At 40.7% G+C, this 17,081-nt stretch overlaps 1 protein-coding gene across 1 annotated transcript; it reads left to right on the plus strand.

Annotated features, from left to right (window-relative positions):
- Positions 1-5,044: 5,044 nt before the first annotated feature.
- Positions 5,045-16,767, plus strand: bbs7 (Bardet-Biedl syndrome 7). The gene is made up of 20 exons (XM_018746201.1): positions 5,045-5,147; positions 5,323-5,437; positions 6,617-6,682; positions 7,826-7,888; positions 8,026-8,201; positions 8,308-8,494; positions 9,609-9,681; positions 9,806-9,919; positions 10,045-10,175; positions 11,498-11,582; positions 11,734-11,836; positions 12,321-12,513; positions 13,123-13,197; positions 13,313-13,378; positions 14,981-15,120; positions 15,221-15,385; positions 15,532-15,641; positions 15,738-15,841; positions 15,967-16,090; positions 16,433-16,767. The coding sequence occupies exons 2-20, from the start codon at positions 5,402-5,404 to the stop codon at positions 16,564-16,566; spliced, it is 2,145 nt and encodes a 714-aa protein (XP_018601717.1). The 5' UTR covers positions 5,045-5,147; positions 5,323-5,401; the 3' UTR covers positions 16,567-16,767.
- Positions 16,768-17,081: the final 314 nt, after the last annotated feature.

Raw genomic sequence — 17,081 nt, forward strand, 5'->3', positions numbered from 1 at the left:
CTAATCGTGTTTCATAGGGCAATAAAAAAAGGCAATGATCCTGACATTACACTCCTAGGAGGGCTATCAGACTAATCTACGTTTTGAAAGCAAGATAATTAAGTTGTTTAAACCTTATTAATAATTAGCAGAATGAATGTTAAGTATTTTATTGTTGAGCAACATAAATGTTACAGCTGAAACTGCAATGTGTTAATTTCTGTATTTAACTCATCTATTCAGAATCAAAAGGTGGGTATGAAGTATGAATAAACCTTGATAAACCTTATAATGATGATTATTATTATTATTATTATTATTATTATATTATGTGTGCTACATTGCTCTGCTGTTGAAAAAAAACCCTGTCATCATCTTATGGAATAATGCTATGATACATATGTGATTACACAAATTTATAAAACATGTGATACTAAACATAATTATAGCAATATATCACAATCAAATTTAGAGTTCAGGAAAAAATAACAATATGCACAGAATAAATACATAGATAAACTGTCCCCCAGCCTCGGTCCAAAGACAGGTGTTTCATGTGGTGGATAACTTTTTGTAAGTGGTGATTTTGAAAGGACTAGTGTGTGAGAGTGTGTGTGAGTGTGTGAGTGTGTGAGTGTGTACATTGCTCTGCTATATAGATAGGAAAATGACTGTAGAGAGTTTATTGTACTATATCTGTCACTGTCAGTCTCCTTTGATGAAAGTGTCAACTAAATAGTCCATAATAATCACTGCTTCGGAGAAAAAGTGTCTGAGAATTAATACATGTAAATATAATATAGCTAAATATAAAAGGAGGCAGCTTGTCGTGTAGTGGTTAGAGCTGCTAGTTTTAGACCCAGAGGGTGCCGGTTCGAATCCAACCTCCAGCTGTAGTAGCCTTGAGCAAGGTACTTACCCTAAATTGCTACAGTAAAATTACCCAGCTCTGTAAATGGGTAAGTAATTGTAAATCGCTTTGGGGAAACAAAGTGTCTTCTGAATGAATAAAAAAATAAGATATAATTTAGGAGGGCGCGCGAACTGCGAGCTCGCGTCTCGTAAAGGCGACGAAGTGTCTCGTAAATCGAAGCGAGGGTATTGAATGAAACTGCTGGCAAAGTTGAAGCCTCGTAGCTCGGGATGACTGTATCTCCCTATAATCTCCCATAACAGGTTCAGTTCCGAGTAGCTGAGGCGCCACATTACGAGTTACTGTCCAAAACGCGGGAACCGATCGCTCCCGTCGCGCTTTTCCCGCTACTTTTAGTGCGAACATTTCAAAGGCAAAACGACGCTTTCGGTGTTTCTCGAACTCACCCAGAGAGCATCACTGCTCCAGTTCATCTAATCCCGAATTATATCTTATCCAGATTATGACATTTTATCATACTGCATCAGAATTTTATCTGAATTTATCAAAAACAGTCTTTGATCCCGTCAACATGATTTTCTACGGCGATGTTTTCGAAAATACTGGGTCCTGTGATGGAATAGACCTGAAGTGGATCGGGGAAGATGGAAAAATGAAGGGAAAACGGGGATTATTGTGGATTTCTTTACAATTCCCCTTTTTAAACACTGCACTGGTATAATTTGCAATATTTTGGAGTCTGTGGAAGGATTAAATACATATAACGCATTCCGTAATAATCTTCAACAACAAATCTTTATAACAATATAGATTAAACGATTTTAAATAATTGTACACTGAATATTTTTATAATAATTACATATAATATTTCCTAAGGGGCGAATACATCCAGTCATACAACGAAACCACAGTGCAGACTTGTCATATGCAATTTAAATATAAAGGCAGATCACAACTGTCCTCGAATTCCCTCCAACTATAAAAATGAAAAAAAGTCAGAATATTTAGAGATGCATTAGAAAATGTCATCTTGCTGTCAGACAAAATATGAGTCCTACAGTGTAGCTTTCTAAGATACATGTAGAAAATTAGTGTTTTGCCAACATGTCATATGACATTTTTAAGAGAAATGTGCATGGAATAATTCCTGAGATATTATTAGAAGTAACTTTGGATAATAATAATAATAATAATAATAATAATAATAATAATAATAATAATAATAATAATAATAATAATAATAAATGATTTTTAGTATAACGTAGCAGCTGCAAGCTATTTCTGATCAGAAACGCAACATGCTGAATATACTGATCTGAGCCATAAAGAACAGAGAAAATGTGACAACTACCTTTGTGAACAAGTGAAGCTCGAAATCATAGGAGGAAAGACGAAACATTATTTTAATCCTGCATACTTACAGTTGGGCTCTTATCTGCACGGTCTTTGCTTCCGTTGCCTTGATCTTGTTGCAGCACTGATTCGCACGGAGACACTTTGGAAAGTGGAAACTTTGCATCCTTCTGCAGCCTTTATACAGGATGACTCGTCAGCAAAGGGCTTATTAAACAAAAACCCGTCCCAGGCGCTGCAGTTAACCTTTTTTGAAACCTTAATTGGGTTTTGTAAATGAATAATCGGATTCAACACTGCTTAGCTATAAGCCTGCATTTTAAAACAATTTAAAACGCATTGACATCATTATACCCCTCCCTTTTAAAACATAAACGAGTAAGACTACTTTCTCTTTTGTAAAATGTGCTGGGATCTAATATTAAAGATAAACTAATTTTGTACCGTCCTGGTTACTGGGGTAAAAGGGGCAATAAGGCACAGTGCGCCCCCTAGCGGCGGCAATGCGGCACTGCTGCACCGAGTGAAGAATTTACCGCTTTCGCGCTCTGCGCTTTGTCACCCTAACTATGAACATGTAGGTTGAACATGGATTATTAACTTTTAAAACTCCAAAGCCTTTTTTTTCTGAGTTTAAAGTAGAAATCCTCAGGTCGTGCATTTAGTATTTTGCTAACGAACTGATTTTTTACTGTGAGATCTTTTCTCTATAATAAAACACTGGTAATCTATTTTACCATATATTGGCTTCCTTATTTTGTATTTATGTACCACAGTAGTGCACATTAAGATTTATTTGGGACCTGGTGATTAAATATATACAGAAATGGCGGGCTGGCCCTTTTCATTCACTTTTACGTATGTTGCACTTTTTAAAAACAATTTGATGGCTCTGGGGCTTTTAAGAAGTAACATGATGTGTTTTGGCCCTCATTATAACCCTCATTTAAGGGCTGGTACACTTAGCAACCTGTAAACTAACAAATGGGAGACTAACTTCTGAATTCATTTCATCCAAGGCTTAATAAAATGCTACCTACCTTAAATATATATAGTATGTATATGATACTTTATTGTCATTTTATGCAATACAATGAAATTTTGTGTGGCAGCCCTCAGAACAACAGAAGCAGAAAGAATATTTAAATAAACAAACAAATAAATACATAAATAAGAATTAGAGTAAAATTTAAGCCCTCAGTCCTTAGCAGCCTTGGGTGGGTGGATTTGGGGGAGTACAGTACAGTACAGTACTACAATAAGTACAGTACAATGTCAATGTTAACAAAGGAAACAAACTGGCTTCTCATGTTTAATAATTTAGTGTGTGGTTCAAAAAATATTTCAGTCGACCGCAACCACAAAGTGTCCGCAACGATGTGATTTATGTAACGCCTATAATAAATCACTTGACAATACTAGACAGAATACAGTAGAGAAAATGAAAAAGACAGTAACTCTTTAGGTTTAATATGGCGCCATCGTCTGGTCATTGATGGTATTACATAGCCATAATGAACACTGATTGATTGAAGTTACATTTACACACTACAGTCATTCTCCCATCTGTACACTGGACCAGTGTATCACACGCGCGCGCGCGCGCACACACACACACACACACACACACACACACACACACACTACGAGCAATCTACAATCACCAGCTCACCTAAAACACCTGTCTCTGGAAACATGTGGGAGGAAACCAGAGCACCTGAACAAAACCTGTGTAATCATGACCGTTTTCCAGCCAACTTCGAAATCTACATCCCACCGGATCTGGGCTCTAGTGTTACTTGCTGCGCCACTGCGCGGCCCGCCTTTGACTTTACCGTTCAGTTTTACAATTTGATATGTTCAAGTCACATGTCTTTAGCGGTGATCACTTTGCTGTTATTTATTTGTATCTGATGTGACTTGGTGTCTTGTGAATTTTACTTCAGTTGTTCCCTATGCGCTTGCTGTATGTATTTGTGTTTCATTACTAATTTTGGATTTAAAAACTGGGATAACAGTTTGGAATAAGAGAATTACAGTCTGGAGGCCTTTTTTATGTACTAATAGCTAAACAATAACAATTTCCAGACATAAAAAATGCCCTTGAGTGCCAGTGTAGGGCACGTGGCTAAGAAACACCATATCGGGTACTGAAGGTTTATACACAACGTGCAATACACAATGCTATTTATATTTATAATTATATCTATTTATCACATCATATCTCTTACTCACATTCCCTTGCATTTGTATAGAACATACCTGTACATACATATATAATGTCTAATGACTATTTTTGTACATTGTGTACTTTATATTTTTTTATATATGTTTATCCTTTATTCACATATTCTATCTTCTCATCTGTGTCTTCTCACTGTCACTCTGTCTGTGCTGTGGAAGTTTCTGTCACCAAGACAAATTCCTTGTATGTGTGAACATACTTGGCAATAAAGCTCGTTCTGATTCCGATTCTGATTTACACATTTTATACTCAAATGACAGTAGGAGCACAACCGGAGTCTGCCTTTAGGGGGCGCTGTGGGTGTAACGGGCTAAATTACAGTAACAAGTGTTGGCGAAACACATTATCTAAATGCGCTGACAATTACCATTAGGCACCATATGTTAGATGTGCTGTAAAAATGTAGACGGAGGTAAAATAAGTTATGTGAAATATAACAAAATCCGCCTGCTTCGCTTCTTCAGACAAACGTAACGTGCATTGGTTTCATTTCATCCAATAAAAACGTACTTTACTGGCAGCTGACGATCCCGTTGTCCAATCGCCTTTTACTTTGTTTTCTTCATCCTCTCCATGGAAACGGGTTTAGCTTACGTTCGTGTTGGGACAGTCTAGTGAGGATACGGTTAGGCAGTAGATAATCATTAAATATACAATTTCATGTTGACTGCGGCTCCTATCCGCACTTTACCCGCCGTATGTACATCTTTAACTCTTCATATTTATATTTGTACATAGCCGTGCAGCTCCGCGCCTCGACGAGTCGTTGTGACTGTTTGTTAATCCGCGCGCGCGGTGGACTCGATCCGCTCAGCGGATTGATGTGATTTATTTAGCCGATGTGTGACTCTGTGTGTCCTGTTCGACACAGCGACAACTGACGATGGCATCAGCGATCGTGTTGTAATCGTGCGGGGATCCGTGTGGTGACAAGTAACAAGATCATCATCATGGAGCTCAGTTTGAACCGTGTCGACTACCTGCAGGTAACAGTAACAGTAACAGTATCAAGTGCGAGCGACACTGTAACTGTTTTTCTTTCACATGATCATCACATCATCAGTCGGCTCGTTGGAAGTCATCATCAGGTGTCTTTTTACCTTTTATTTTCTTTATTTCAAATAACCGATTAGTCACCATCTATGATCTAACGTCCTAGCTTGTTCATCAGAGGCCGAAATCAGGTATTGAGTTACAATATGCGTTTTATTAAAGGTCTGTCAGGGATCATGATTAGTAGTTACCATGTAGCCAGTTAGAAAAACATCATCAGGAATTTGTTACTTAGAGATCATAATCAGATATGAGTTAACATTATTATGTATCTTATTAAATGCCATCATCAAGAATTAAAGTAATGAAATATGAGTTGGCATTATGTATTTTATTAAGGTTAGTCAATGATCTGTTACTTAGAAATCATAATCAAATATGAGTTAACATTATGTATCTTATTAAAAGTCTGTCAGGGATTAGTTATCATCATGTAGCCAGTTAAAAGCCACCATGAAGAATGTGTTACTTAGAAATCATAATCAAATATTTCAATATAGATATGGTTACCATTATGTATCTTTTTAAAAGCCATCACCAAGAATTAAAGTAATGAAATATGAGTTGACATTATGTATTTTATTAAAGGTCTGTCAAGAATTAGTAACTGTAATGTAGCCAGTTAAAAACCATCATCAAGAATTTGTTAATTAGAAATCATAACCAAATATGAGTTAACTTTGTGTCTTATTAAAAGCCATCATCAAATATTAATTAATGTTTCCTAGTCAGTGCTATTAAGATTGAAAGACAACCTGTTTATGTACAAAAACGAAGATCTCTGGTAGATCAAATGACCTGCACATTTTACTTTTACATTTATTCATTTAGCAGACGCTTCTCTCGAAAACAAAGTCCGTCTCAAGGAAAAGAAGAGTGTGTTACGTACACGTATAAGTCATATGTATGATTAATGTGGTTCATTCTGTAATGTTGCTGTATAATGTGTATAGTTAAGGACACGAAACACTAATACAGATTTAGGCATTCGTTCACAGGGTCATTGTAAAGGATGCTGGTATTTTGTTTGTTTTATGACATGAAATTAGGACAGACAGACACACACACATTTTTCCATCCTCAAAATAATTGCAATTATTATTTCATCGCAGGTTGGAGTGACTTCCCAGAAGACAATGAGGCTTCTGCCTGCGGCAGGACGCAAGGCCACTCAAAAGGTATCTGGGAGCTGTACCTGCATTAACCACGCACACGCACACGCTGTCTCAATCCGCTTGTCCAAAGCGGGGTTGCAGCAAACCGGAGCCTAACCCGGCAATACAGGGCGCAAGGCTGGAGGGGGAGGGGACACACCCAGGATGGGACACCAGTCCATCACAAGACACCCCAAGCGGGACTTGAACCCCACACCTACACCGCCCTGGCCAAACCCGCTGCGCCATGGCGCACCCCTGCATTAACTAGGGTTTGTATAATACGTGGTGGACGCTTGTGAGAGTTTCAGTAAAACTTCTTGATGACGGATATAAACGTATATTTCTGCAGTGGTGAAGAACCATTCGGCTCAACGTGTTACAGAATATCTGTCGGACAAATTACCGCTACTACACCACAATATTTGAGTTAATGTTTGGATATTACCTTATGTTGAAACAGGAACCAAGTCTCTCCAAAACTTGTATATTTGCACGCTGACCATCTCAGTGAGAACCTAGTTGATTTGCTTTTCCAGCTGGTTCTCAGTTTTACAGTTACATTTTGTTCTTCTTAAGTGTATTTGACCATGAAAGGTATGAGCACATTTCACTCCTCTTCCAGCTTAATCATTTATATTTATTTACTTTGCAGACACTTTTCTCCAAAGCAACTCGGAATGAACTCTGTGCAGTGTTATTAGCCCACACAGCTTATTCACCGTGGTGACTTACACTACTAGATACACTGCTTACACTGGGTCACTCACCCATACATCAGTGTAACGAACACACACACACACACACACAATGGGTGAACCTGAAGAGCATGTCTTTGGAATGTGGGAGGAAACCAGAGCACCCAGGGGAAGCCCCCACGGAGAACATGCAAACTCCACACAGACTGAGTGGGGATCAAGCCTCTCATGTCCTCTCGCACTCCCCAGGCACTATGCGACAGCAGCGCTACTCGCCGTGCCACTGTGCTGCCCTGTTTCCTGGAAAGACATTAAATCATGACAAACCTGTAGGATGCCCTAGATTTTATTTATCTGTGAAATAAGAATATTACGATCGTGCCAAGGAAAACTTTTTGTCTTGTTAAGTGTATTTTAAAAAGTATTTGATTTAATTGATGACAGTGCGTGTATAAATTGTATTTTACAGGTTGCGGTCGCAGATCATGACGGCATCATAACTTGTTTTGGGATGAAGAAGGGCGAAGCAGTTGTAAGTGTTTTATGCTGTATTGCTCCTCTAACTGCCTATTAATGGTAACCGCACCGCATGGTGAATGACGTTTCTCATCCTTACTACGACGGCTTTGTTGAGCAGATCTGCCGTTAACCTTGTTTTGCGACACGCAGCCGGTGTTCAAGACTCTGCCGGGCCAGAAGATTTCTAGGCTGGAACTGGGGGGTGCGCTGGGGACCCCCCAGGAGAAGATTTTTGTGGCAGCAGGCTCCGAGGTCAGGGGATACACTAAGAAAGGCAAACAGTTCCTTTCGTTTGAAGCCAACCTTGCAGAGAGCATCAAAGCCATGTACGCACCGGGGTCCGGGCTTTTGCGCGTTCGCTCGAAACGTGCGTGAAATGTGAAGGTGTCACGAAACGAGCAAAGGGTGCAATGACGTCGATGTTCGGAACAGGCACATTGCAGGGGCGGACCTGTTCGTGTGCGCGAGCTACATCTACAACCACTACTGCGATTGCAAGGATCAGCACTATTACTTATCGGGGGACAAAATCAACGACATCGTGTGTTTGCCGGCGGAGAGCCTGGGGCGCATCGTTCCCGTGCTGGCTTGTCAGGACAGGGTTCTCCGAGTGTTACAGGTGGGTTTCTTCTGCGCTCCCAGTGGAGTCCAAACTGGGTTGTTTCGCTCAATCGGAACGGGTGAAATGATTATTATGCGTTATTCTGTAATAACTGAATTCATTCGTGTCTTCTCATAATGAGTGATGTCAATCTGATCATCTTATTTACATGTACATTTGTTTATTTAGCAGACGCTTTTCTCCAAAGCGACTTCCAGTGGATACTATGAAGTGTTATGAGCTAGATACACTACTTACACTGGGTGACTCCTCCATACATCAGTGGAACACACACACACTCTCTCTGTCACTCACACACTATGGGGGAACCTGAACAGCATGTCTTTGGAGTGTGGGAGGAAACCAGAGCACCCGAAGACTTCCACTGCTGGATACACTACTTACACTGGGTCACTCCTCCATACATCAGTGGAACACACACACACTCTCTCTGTCACTCACACACTATGGGGGAACCTGAACAGCATGTCTTTGGAGTGTGGGAGGAAACCAGAGCACCCGAAGACTTCCACTGCTGGATACACTACTTACACTGGGTCACTCCTCCATACATCAGTGGAACACACACACTCTCCTGTCACTCACACACACTACTATCTTAGTTTGTTCTGTTGAGCTTCCATGGAATTAACCCTGAGCAAATGGTAACAGACTAAATACTTTGCTAGTACAGCAGTGGTTAGAACTGCTGCCTTTGAACCCAAAGGTCGCAGGTTTTAATCCCACCCTTGATCAAGGTACTCGCCGAAAATTGTTCCAGTAAAATTACCCAGCTGTGTAAAAAAAGGGTAAATAATTGTCAGATGTCATCATTTGCTAGGGGGCAGCTGGTAGTGTAGTGGTTAGAGCTGCTGTGTTTGGACTCAAAGGTTGCAGGGTTGAATTCCACCTCTGACTGTAGTACCGTTAAGCAAGGTATTTACCCTAAATTGCTCCAGTTAAATTACCCAGCTGTATAAATGGGTAAATAATTGTAACCCCAACATGGGAAGTTGCTTTGGAGAAAAGCGTGAGCTAAATAAATGTAGATCTTTCACCCTTTTTAATGTTCTAAGGTGTTCAGAGTTGTTTTTGCTGTCATGGTCACCTGCTGTATGATTGTGTCTTTTAGGGGTCAGAACTCAGTTATGAAGTTGAAGTTCCTGGCCCTCCAACTGTTTTAGAATTAAACAACAAAGATGGAGGTATGTTTGGAACCAGCTTCTTTAGGAAACCGCTATTTTGCTTTAAAAAAGCAATCCCACTTTGTGTAATTTGATAGTTTAATTTTTTTCCCAAAAAAAAAATTTCCCATTAATTTTTCATTAGGAACAGAGGGGGAGGTTCTGTATGGAACAGCAGATGGAAAACTGGGTCTTGTTAAGATGACAGAATCCTCTCCAGTTCACAGATGGGAAATTTCTAATGAGAAGAAAAAAGGAGGTACAGTATTTGATTCTTCATGTAGGTACTCTGTTTGCATGAGTTTAACTACAGCCACGGTTCTACACCTACTCCTTTATTTTGTGTCTGTCAAACCCGTACCTTCCGTTTTCTGTCCTTTTAAGGTGTTCTATGTATCGACACATTTGACATCGTTGGCGATGGGGTGAGAGAGATCCTCGTCGGCAGGGATGATGGGACTGTGGAGGTTTATGGGCTGGACAGCTCCAGTGAACCCGTGCTCCGCTTTGAGCACGTAAGCTTCGGCGGCAGAACCTTGTTCTTGGTTTTGTTGCCTTTTTCTCCTCATTTACATTTTTTCATTTAGTAGACAACTTTTCTCCAAAGCGACTTCCAATGAACTCTATGTAGTGTTATTAGCCCACACACCTTATTCACCATGGTGACTTACACTGCTAGATACACTATTTACAATGGGTCACTTATCCATACATCAGTAGAACACACACTCTTTCTGTCACTCACACACTATGGGGAACCTGAACAACATGTCTTTGGAGTGTGGGAGGAAACCAGAGCACCCAGATACACTACTTACACTGGGTCACTCATCCATACATACATCAGTGGAACACACACACTTTCTCTCTGTCACTCACACACTGGGTGAACCTGAAGAGCATGTCTTTGGAGTGTGGGAGGAAACCAGAGCACCCAGAGGAAACCCACGTAGACATGGGGAGAAAATGCAAACTCCACACAGACTGAGCGGGGGTCAAACCCACGTCCTCTTGCACCACCCAAGCGCTGTGAGACAGCAGCGCTACTCGCTGTGCCACCACGCTGCCCGTCCTTATATAAGAATGTGTTGTTTTCTACAGATTGTTCACCGTTACAAACGTACATAATTTCATTGCATATAAAATTTATGACAGTGTGGTTTAAATGGTTCAAAAGAAGAAGTCCGTACTTGTTGCCGAAACTGACACTGGTCCGTGTTAAATATTGCACGAACAGCCTAGGTTCCTTTTCAGAAACACTGTTCACAATTACTGGCTCCCTGACTTACCATCATGTACAATGAACTTTTTGCCATTATGAACTTTTTTGATAGGTTATTTCGTTTTTTTTTTTTTTTTTTTTAAATAAATTTGCCTGCATAACTATCTAAATCGCATGCCAGAGCTTCTCCCGATTTGCTGATGGTCAACACCCTGCTCTTGTTCTCAGCAGGGTTCACAATTGTGCTTTTTAATTTATAGTGGGTTATAAATACCCAACCAAGGCACGTGCATGAGGCTGTTCCCCAGCTTGGTCTCCACAAGCTGCTCAAAAGGGGCGAGAGATAGAAACAGAGCAGACTCACTTTCTTATCTGAACATTGAATATTTAGTTATTATTTGGCTGATGCTTTTCTCCAAAGTGATGTAGAATAATAATGTTAAACAAAAGTGCTTTTCACTGACAGAGCTAGAAATAGATTCAGACATCAGTACAGTAGAGTCGGTTAGTCCAGTACCATCGTCTTTGCTGGCACACAGTACAAAAGTAGCTGCATATTTACATCTGTAAAAGAAAAAAAAAAAATGTGTAATTATATCAATCTTACTTTTCGAGGTATTGTCCGAAAGCGTCACGTCCATCCAGGGTGGCTGTGTAGGAAAGGAGTCCTTTGATGAGGTCCTCACAGCCACGTACACAGGTACCTACTACCCCTTTGCTTCGGTCGCTGTACGTATAGTTAAATCCAGCAGCCTGCAAACCGTGCGTGTGTGTGTGTGTGTGTGTGTGTGTGTGTGTGTGTGTGTGTGTGTGTGCGTGTGTGTGTGTGTGTGTGTGTGTGTGACATGCAGGCTGGGTGACGGGGCTCACCTCGGAGACCCAGCGAGAAGAAGTCGGTCCAGGAGATGAAGTGAAGATGAGTCGAGAGACGCAGAACAAAATTGCAGCACTCAGGTATTATAACAGATTTATAAGCGGCGTAGTAATAAGTAATTTATAAGCAGTTTAGTATCCCACCTCCTGCTGCAGAACCCTTGACTTTACTTACCAGGGTACGACCCTGAACTGCTGCTGTAAGAATTACCATGTCTAAAGGGGTAAAGTCCTGTAAGTAGCTCAACACTCTAAGTCACTTTGCAGAAAAGTTTGGACTAAGTGAATAAATTTTAGTGAAAAACACATATTAAATACAAATACATAAAAACTTTTATCAGAGCAGCAGTAGTTAATGTGACTCGTGATTTAGATACATTAATTTGATCGTGTTACTTTACAGTTATTATTACAATTGTATGTATTATTACAATTATTTACAAAGAATTTCAGCGAATGCTCGGTAGACTGACGGCACTCATTTTTCTTAATGCGTACGGAGCATTTTGAGATTTTTCAGACAAAGTGCACGACCGATCTCAAAGCGTTCCCGTCCCGTTTCCAGGGCTGAGCTGGAACAGCTGCAGCTCAAAGTCCTGCAGGAAAGGGAGAAGTACCAGCAGACGTCGCAGTCCAGCACGGCCGTCTCCGCAGTGCCGGTGTTCAGCATCAATGACAAGTTCACTTTGTGCCAGGATGACGCCAGTTACAGCCTCACGCTGGAGGTGCAGACTGCCATTGACCACCTGCTGCTGCAGGTGGGGCCTTAAACACCCAGACGGAGATATGGTAGCATTGATCGTATTACCGGGGAATTTTATTTAAAGCGGTTTCCGTAGCGTGCGTATTTATTTTCTTCACTTTTTCGAGGTGGATATTTTATTCTTGGGGGAGGGGTGCGATAGTGCGGCAGATTTGGCCTGTGCCTGCCCTCCGGTGGGTCTGGGGTTCGAGTCCCGCTTGGGGTGCCTTGCGATGGACTGGCGCCCTGCCCTTGGTGTGTCCCCTCCTCCCCCCTCAGACTCACGCTCTGTGTTGCTGAGTTAGACTTCGGCTCGCTGCGACCCGCTCGGGACAAGCGGCTTCAGTCAGTGCGTGTGTGTATATTTTATTCTTAATGGATCATCCAGTTTGTGTCTTAAACAATTGCGATATTAGATGTTTAAGGATACAAACAAAACCCCTCCCGGGGTTTAAACCAGCATCCTTCACCCCTGTGTACAGCTATGTTTTAGTGAAAGGAGATTAATATCATGAATAAAAAAAATATAATATTCAATATTTCATAGTAAGGAAATTAAGAAGTGTATTAAATAGTAATTTTGAATGTTGCACTCAGATTTGTAACTTTTCTCTTGCTTTGACAGAGTGACGTCCCTATCGATTTGTTAGATGTGGATAAAAATTCAGCGGTCGTAAGTTTCAGCGAATGCGACTCGGAGGTGAGAAGTTTTTTTTTCCTTTACACCGACACGAGTTGTACTACTAATTTAATTGGATTTAAAATATGGTACAAACTGGATTTTGTCCTTAATACTAATTTGTTTCTTTATACAGCCAAATGGCAACTTTCTTCTTGCTACCTATAGATGTCAAGCAAACACCACAAGGTTGGAGCTTAAGGTAAATAACTGTTTTTAAGCGGCGTCGAGTTGGTGTGAGCTCTTGGCGGCTGCATAAACGAAGTGTCTCTGGAAGCTTTCGCCCTCCACTTGTATCCTTGGTGTTGTGTTGTCGTTGTGACTCAATCCATGCGCCTTATTGCTCAGCGCATCTTCTTTTTTTTCCGCAACTTTCCCAGGCTTTGGTCTTTTTGAGAGCGCTAGTCTTGGCATGATATGTCCGAAGTACGGTGGATTTTTTTTCTCGTTCTACTTCTGTAACCATGCTTGTGCAATTTCGATGAAGATGCGGCAGGTAGCGTGTTACAAGCACACGCACAAGTAGTCAGCCCCACGTTGGTGATTCCAAAATAACGCAATTCCCATCCCCGATTTTCAGTTGAGAGCGGTCGTTCAGCACGACGGCAATAGTCACATTGGAATAAACACTCGGTGGAACATTAGGAAGAAAATTACAGAATACAATACATTCATTCAAGCGAACAGCATCCTGTTACACTAAGAAGTTCAACCAAGTACAACCTTCTTCTTTTTAATAAGAATAATTATTATTATTATGGGGCGTGCGGTGGCACAGTGGGTTGGACCACAGTCCTGCTCTCCGGTGGGTCTGGGGTTCGAGTTCTGCCTGGGGTGCCTTTTGATGGACTGGCGTCCCGTCCTGGGTGTGTCCCCTCCCCCTCCGGCCTTACGCCCTGTGTTGCCAGGTTAGGCTCCGGTTCCCCGCGACCCCGTATGGGACAAGCGGTCCCGAAAATGTGTGTGTTGTATTATTATTATTATTATTATTATTTTCACCACTGAGGACAGCCGGTAGCATAGTGGTTACAGCTATTGCCTTTGGCTCCAAAGGTGACAGGTTTGATCCCCACATCTGGCTGTAGTACCCTTGAGTAAGGTACTTACCCTAAATTGCTCCAGTAAAGTTACTCAACTGTATAAATGGGTAAATAGCTTAACATTGTAAGTTGCTTAGGGGGAGTGGTGGCGCAGCAGGTTTGGTCGGGTCCCGCTCTCTGGTGGGTCTGGGGTTCGAGTCCTGCTGGGGGTACCTTGTGGCGGGCCGGTGTCCCAGCCTTGCGCCCTGTGTTGCCGGCTTGGGCTCCGGTTCGCCACGACCCCAGTGGGACAAGCAGTATAAGACTGCGTGTGTAAATTGCTTTGGAGAAAAGTTGGTGAGACTTTTAGGCAACTGAAAAATTTGTGTTATCGGGAAGTTGGTTAAGAAATTGTTTTGTTTTCCGTGTTCAGCTGGATGGGATCCACTGTAAGTCGCTTGGAGAAAAACGTCAGATAAATGAATAAATGTAATCTGCAGATTATGCTTTTCTCCAGAGCCTGTTACTGAGTTAAGTTACGTACAATTATTTACTCTTTTATACAGCCGGATATTTTTTTACTCTATCAGTTCTGGGTAAGTACTTTTCCAAATGTACTTTTCAGCAGGAGGTGGGATTGCAGTATATTAACAGCTGAGTAACATATATGGTCAGTGGTGACCGTACTCTAGGTAGTCAAACATATTATCGGACCCGGTCTCGGGAACGAGTGGCGATCGGAAAGTGAAGGCTCGCACTATGTGTAATAGTTGACGTTCCCACAGGTACGGTCCATCGAAGGCCAGTATGGTACCCTGCAGGCTTACATCACACCACGTCTTCAGCCTAAAACCTGCCAGGTACGCCAGTATCAGATCAAACCTCTGTCTCTCCACCAAAGAACACACAGCATTGACCAAAACAGGTAAGTGTCACTTATTCCATCAGTAATGTGGTAAAATAGTAGCTCGTGTTCTGAAAGTTTACACCCGCTCAGGTAACATTTCCCATGGTGTTTTTTGTAGGCCCATGAATACTCTGAGTCTGACAGGCCAGTTCAGCTTTGCAGAAATCCACTCGTGGGTCGTTTTCTGTCTGCCAGAAGTTCCGGAGAAGACCCCCGCGGGTGAAAGTGCCACTTTTCTCTTTCAGAACACCTTCCTCGGTACACAGCTGGAAACCACATACAGGTGAACCTGCATCAAAATGCTCAACAGTCTTCACATAGCAGCCGTACATTTTGTGATTTTTTTTTTTTTTTTAATAAAAAGAATGACAACTGGGTCAATTAAAACCATTTTATGACTTTCTCATTGAATCCTTTTCTATTTTTTAGCAAAGGTGAGGGCCACTTTAAATCAGACAACATCTCTACAATTTCTATTCTGAAGGATGTACTATCCAAAGAAGCAACCAAAAGAAAAATAAACCTCAACATCTCCTACGGTAGGTTTTCATTCATGATTATCTTCATTCACACAATGTGAGTAATTAAATATTAATTAATATTCATAAAATATTTTTTATTTGCCACCCACATAGACATCAATGAAGACTCCGTAAATCATACGCTCAGGATGATTCATCCAAAGCTGGAATACCAGCTTCTTTTGGCCAAAAAGGTTCAGCTAATTGATGCTTTAAAAGTGAGTAATATAGCAATGTAAGAAATTATTATAATTAATGAAAATTTACCTATGCCTTTGTTTTTTTATGATATAATAAGGCTGGTCTTACTATTTGATACTTGATATTTCTTTTATGTGTATAGGAACTACAGGTTCATGAGGGCAATGCAGACTTCCTAATTCCTGAATACCGCAGCATTCTAGAAGAGTCTACCCATCTGCTGGAGGAATACAAAAAACAACCAGCACATCTTGAAAGACTGTATGGTATGTGTGGAATTAGTGTTTGTGTATATCGTACACATACGGGAGATGTGTACTTCTTATGAGAAATTTTTAGGTTTTGCAAGTCTTTATTGAGTTCAATACAGTGCATTTTGCATTGGAACAGTTGGCAATCAGACCATTAACAATGCTGTACTGTAATGCTATAATACTTTACTGTAGTAATACAGTTCAGGAACAGTAGTGTGCAGTATGTTGTATCTGTTAGAATCTGAGACAAAATGGTCAAGTTTTAAGATAATGTAATAAAGTAGAATTTGAAATTCTTGGGAAATTTGAAATAACATGCAGTGCATTCCTTTTTTCTTTTTTTTTACCTTGCAGGTATGATAACGGATCTCTTCATTGACAAATTCAAATTCAAGGGACAGAATGTTAAAACTAAAGTTTCACAGCTCCTGGAAATTCTAGACAACTATGATCTGAATTCTCTAATGGATTTTTTTAATGCAGCATAGCGCTTAAACAATCATTTATTTTTCTGTGGTTTGTAACTAGTGGCGAGTCGGTGATTTCATTTGCTCTGTACTGTGTATAGAATTTTCTGCTAAAGTAACTTATATGGAGAGTTGAAGATAGAGTACACGTTTATATTGTATATTTCAATACTGCAATACAGGTAGATAAGGAAGTAAATGATATTTATGCTGCAATTTTGTATAAGCTCATAATTTACATTTAGCTTGTAAAGTAATGTTTTGAAATACTTAATATTTAAATAAATGTAAAAAATATTGCAATTGGTATTTCTCTTTTAAAGCCTTACAAGCATCGCACATGGAGTTTGCACTGTCACATCACAGTTGGTATTGTTTTCTTTAAAACCATACCTACTGGGGAAGCAGGGGGCACAGGGGTTAGAAGTGTAGCTGTTCAAAAGAACCCTTGTTTAAATCCCACTCTGACAGATGGACAGATATATAGCCAGAGAGACGGTTGATGGCAGAAAAGGTCGCAGGCAGCGGTGCTTGGA

The sequence above is a fragment of the Scleropages formosus genome, chromosome 5 (genome assembly GCF_900964775.1).
Source record: "Scleropages formosus chromosome 5, fSclFor1.1, whole genome shotgun sequence".
Taxonomy (NCBI): domain Eukaryota; kingdom Metazoa; phylum Chordata; class Actinopteri; order Osteoglossiformes; family Osteoglossidae; genus Scleropages; species Scleropages formosus.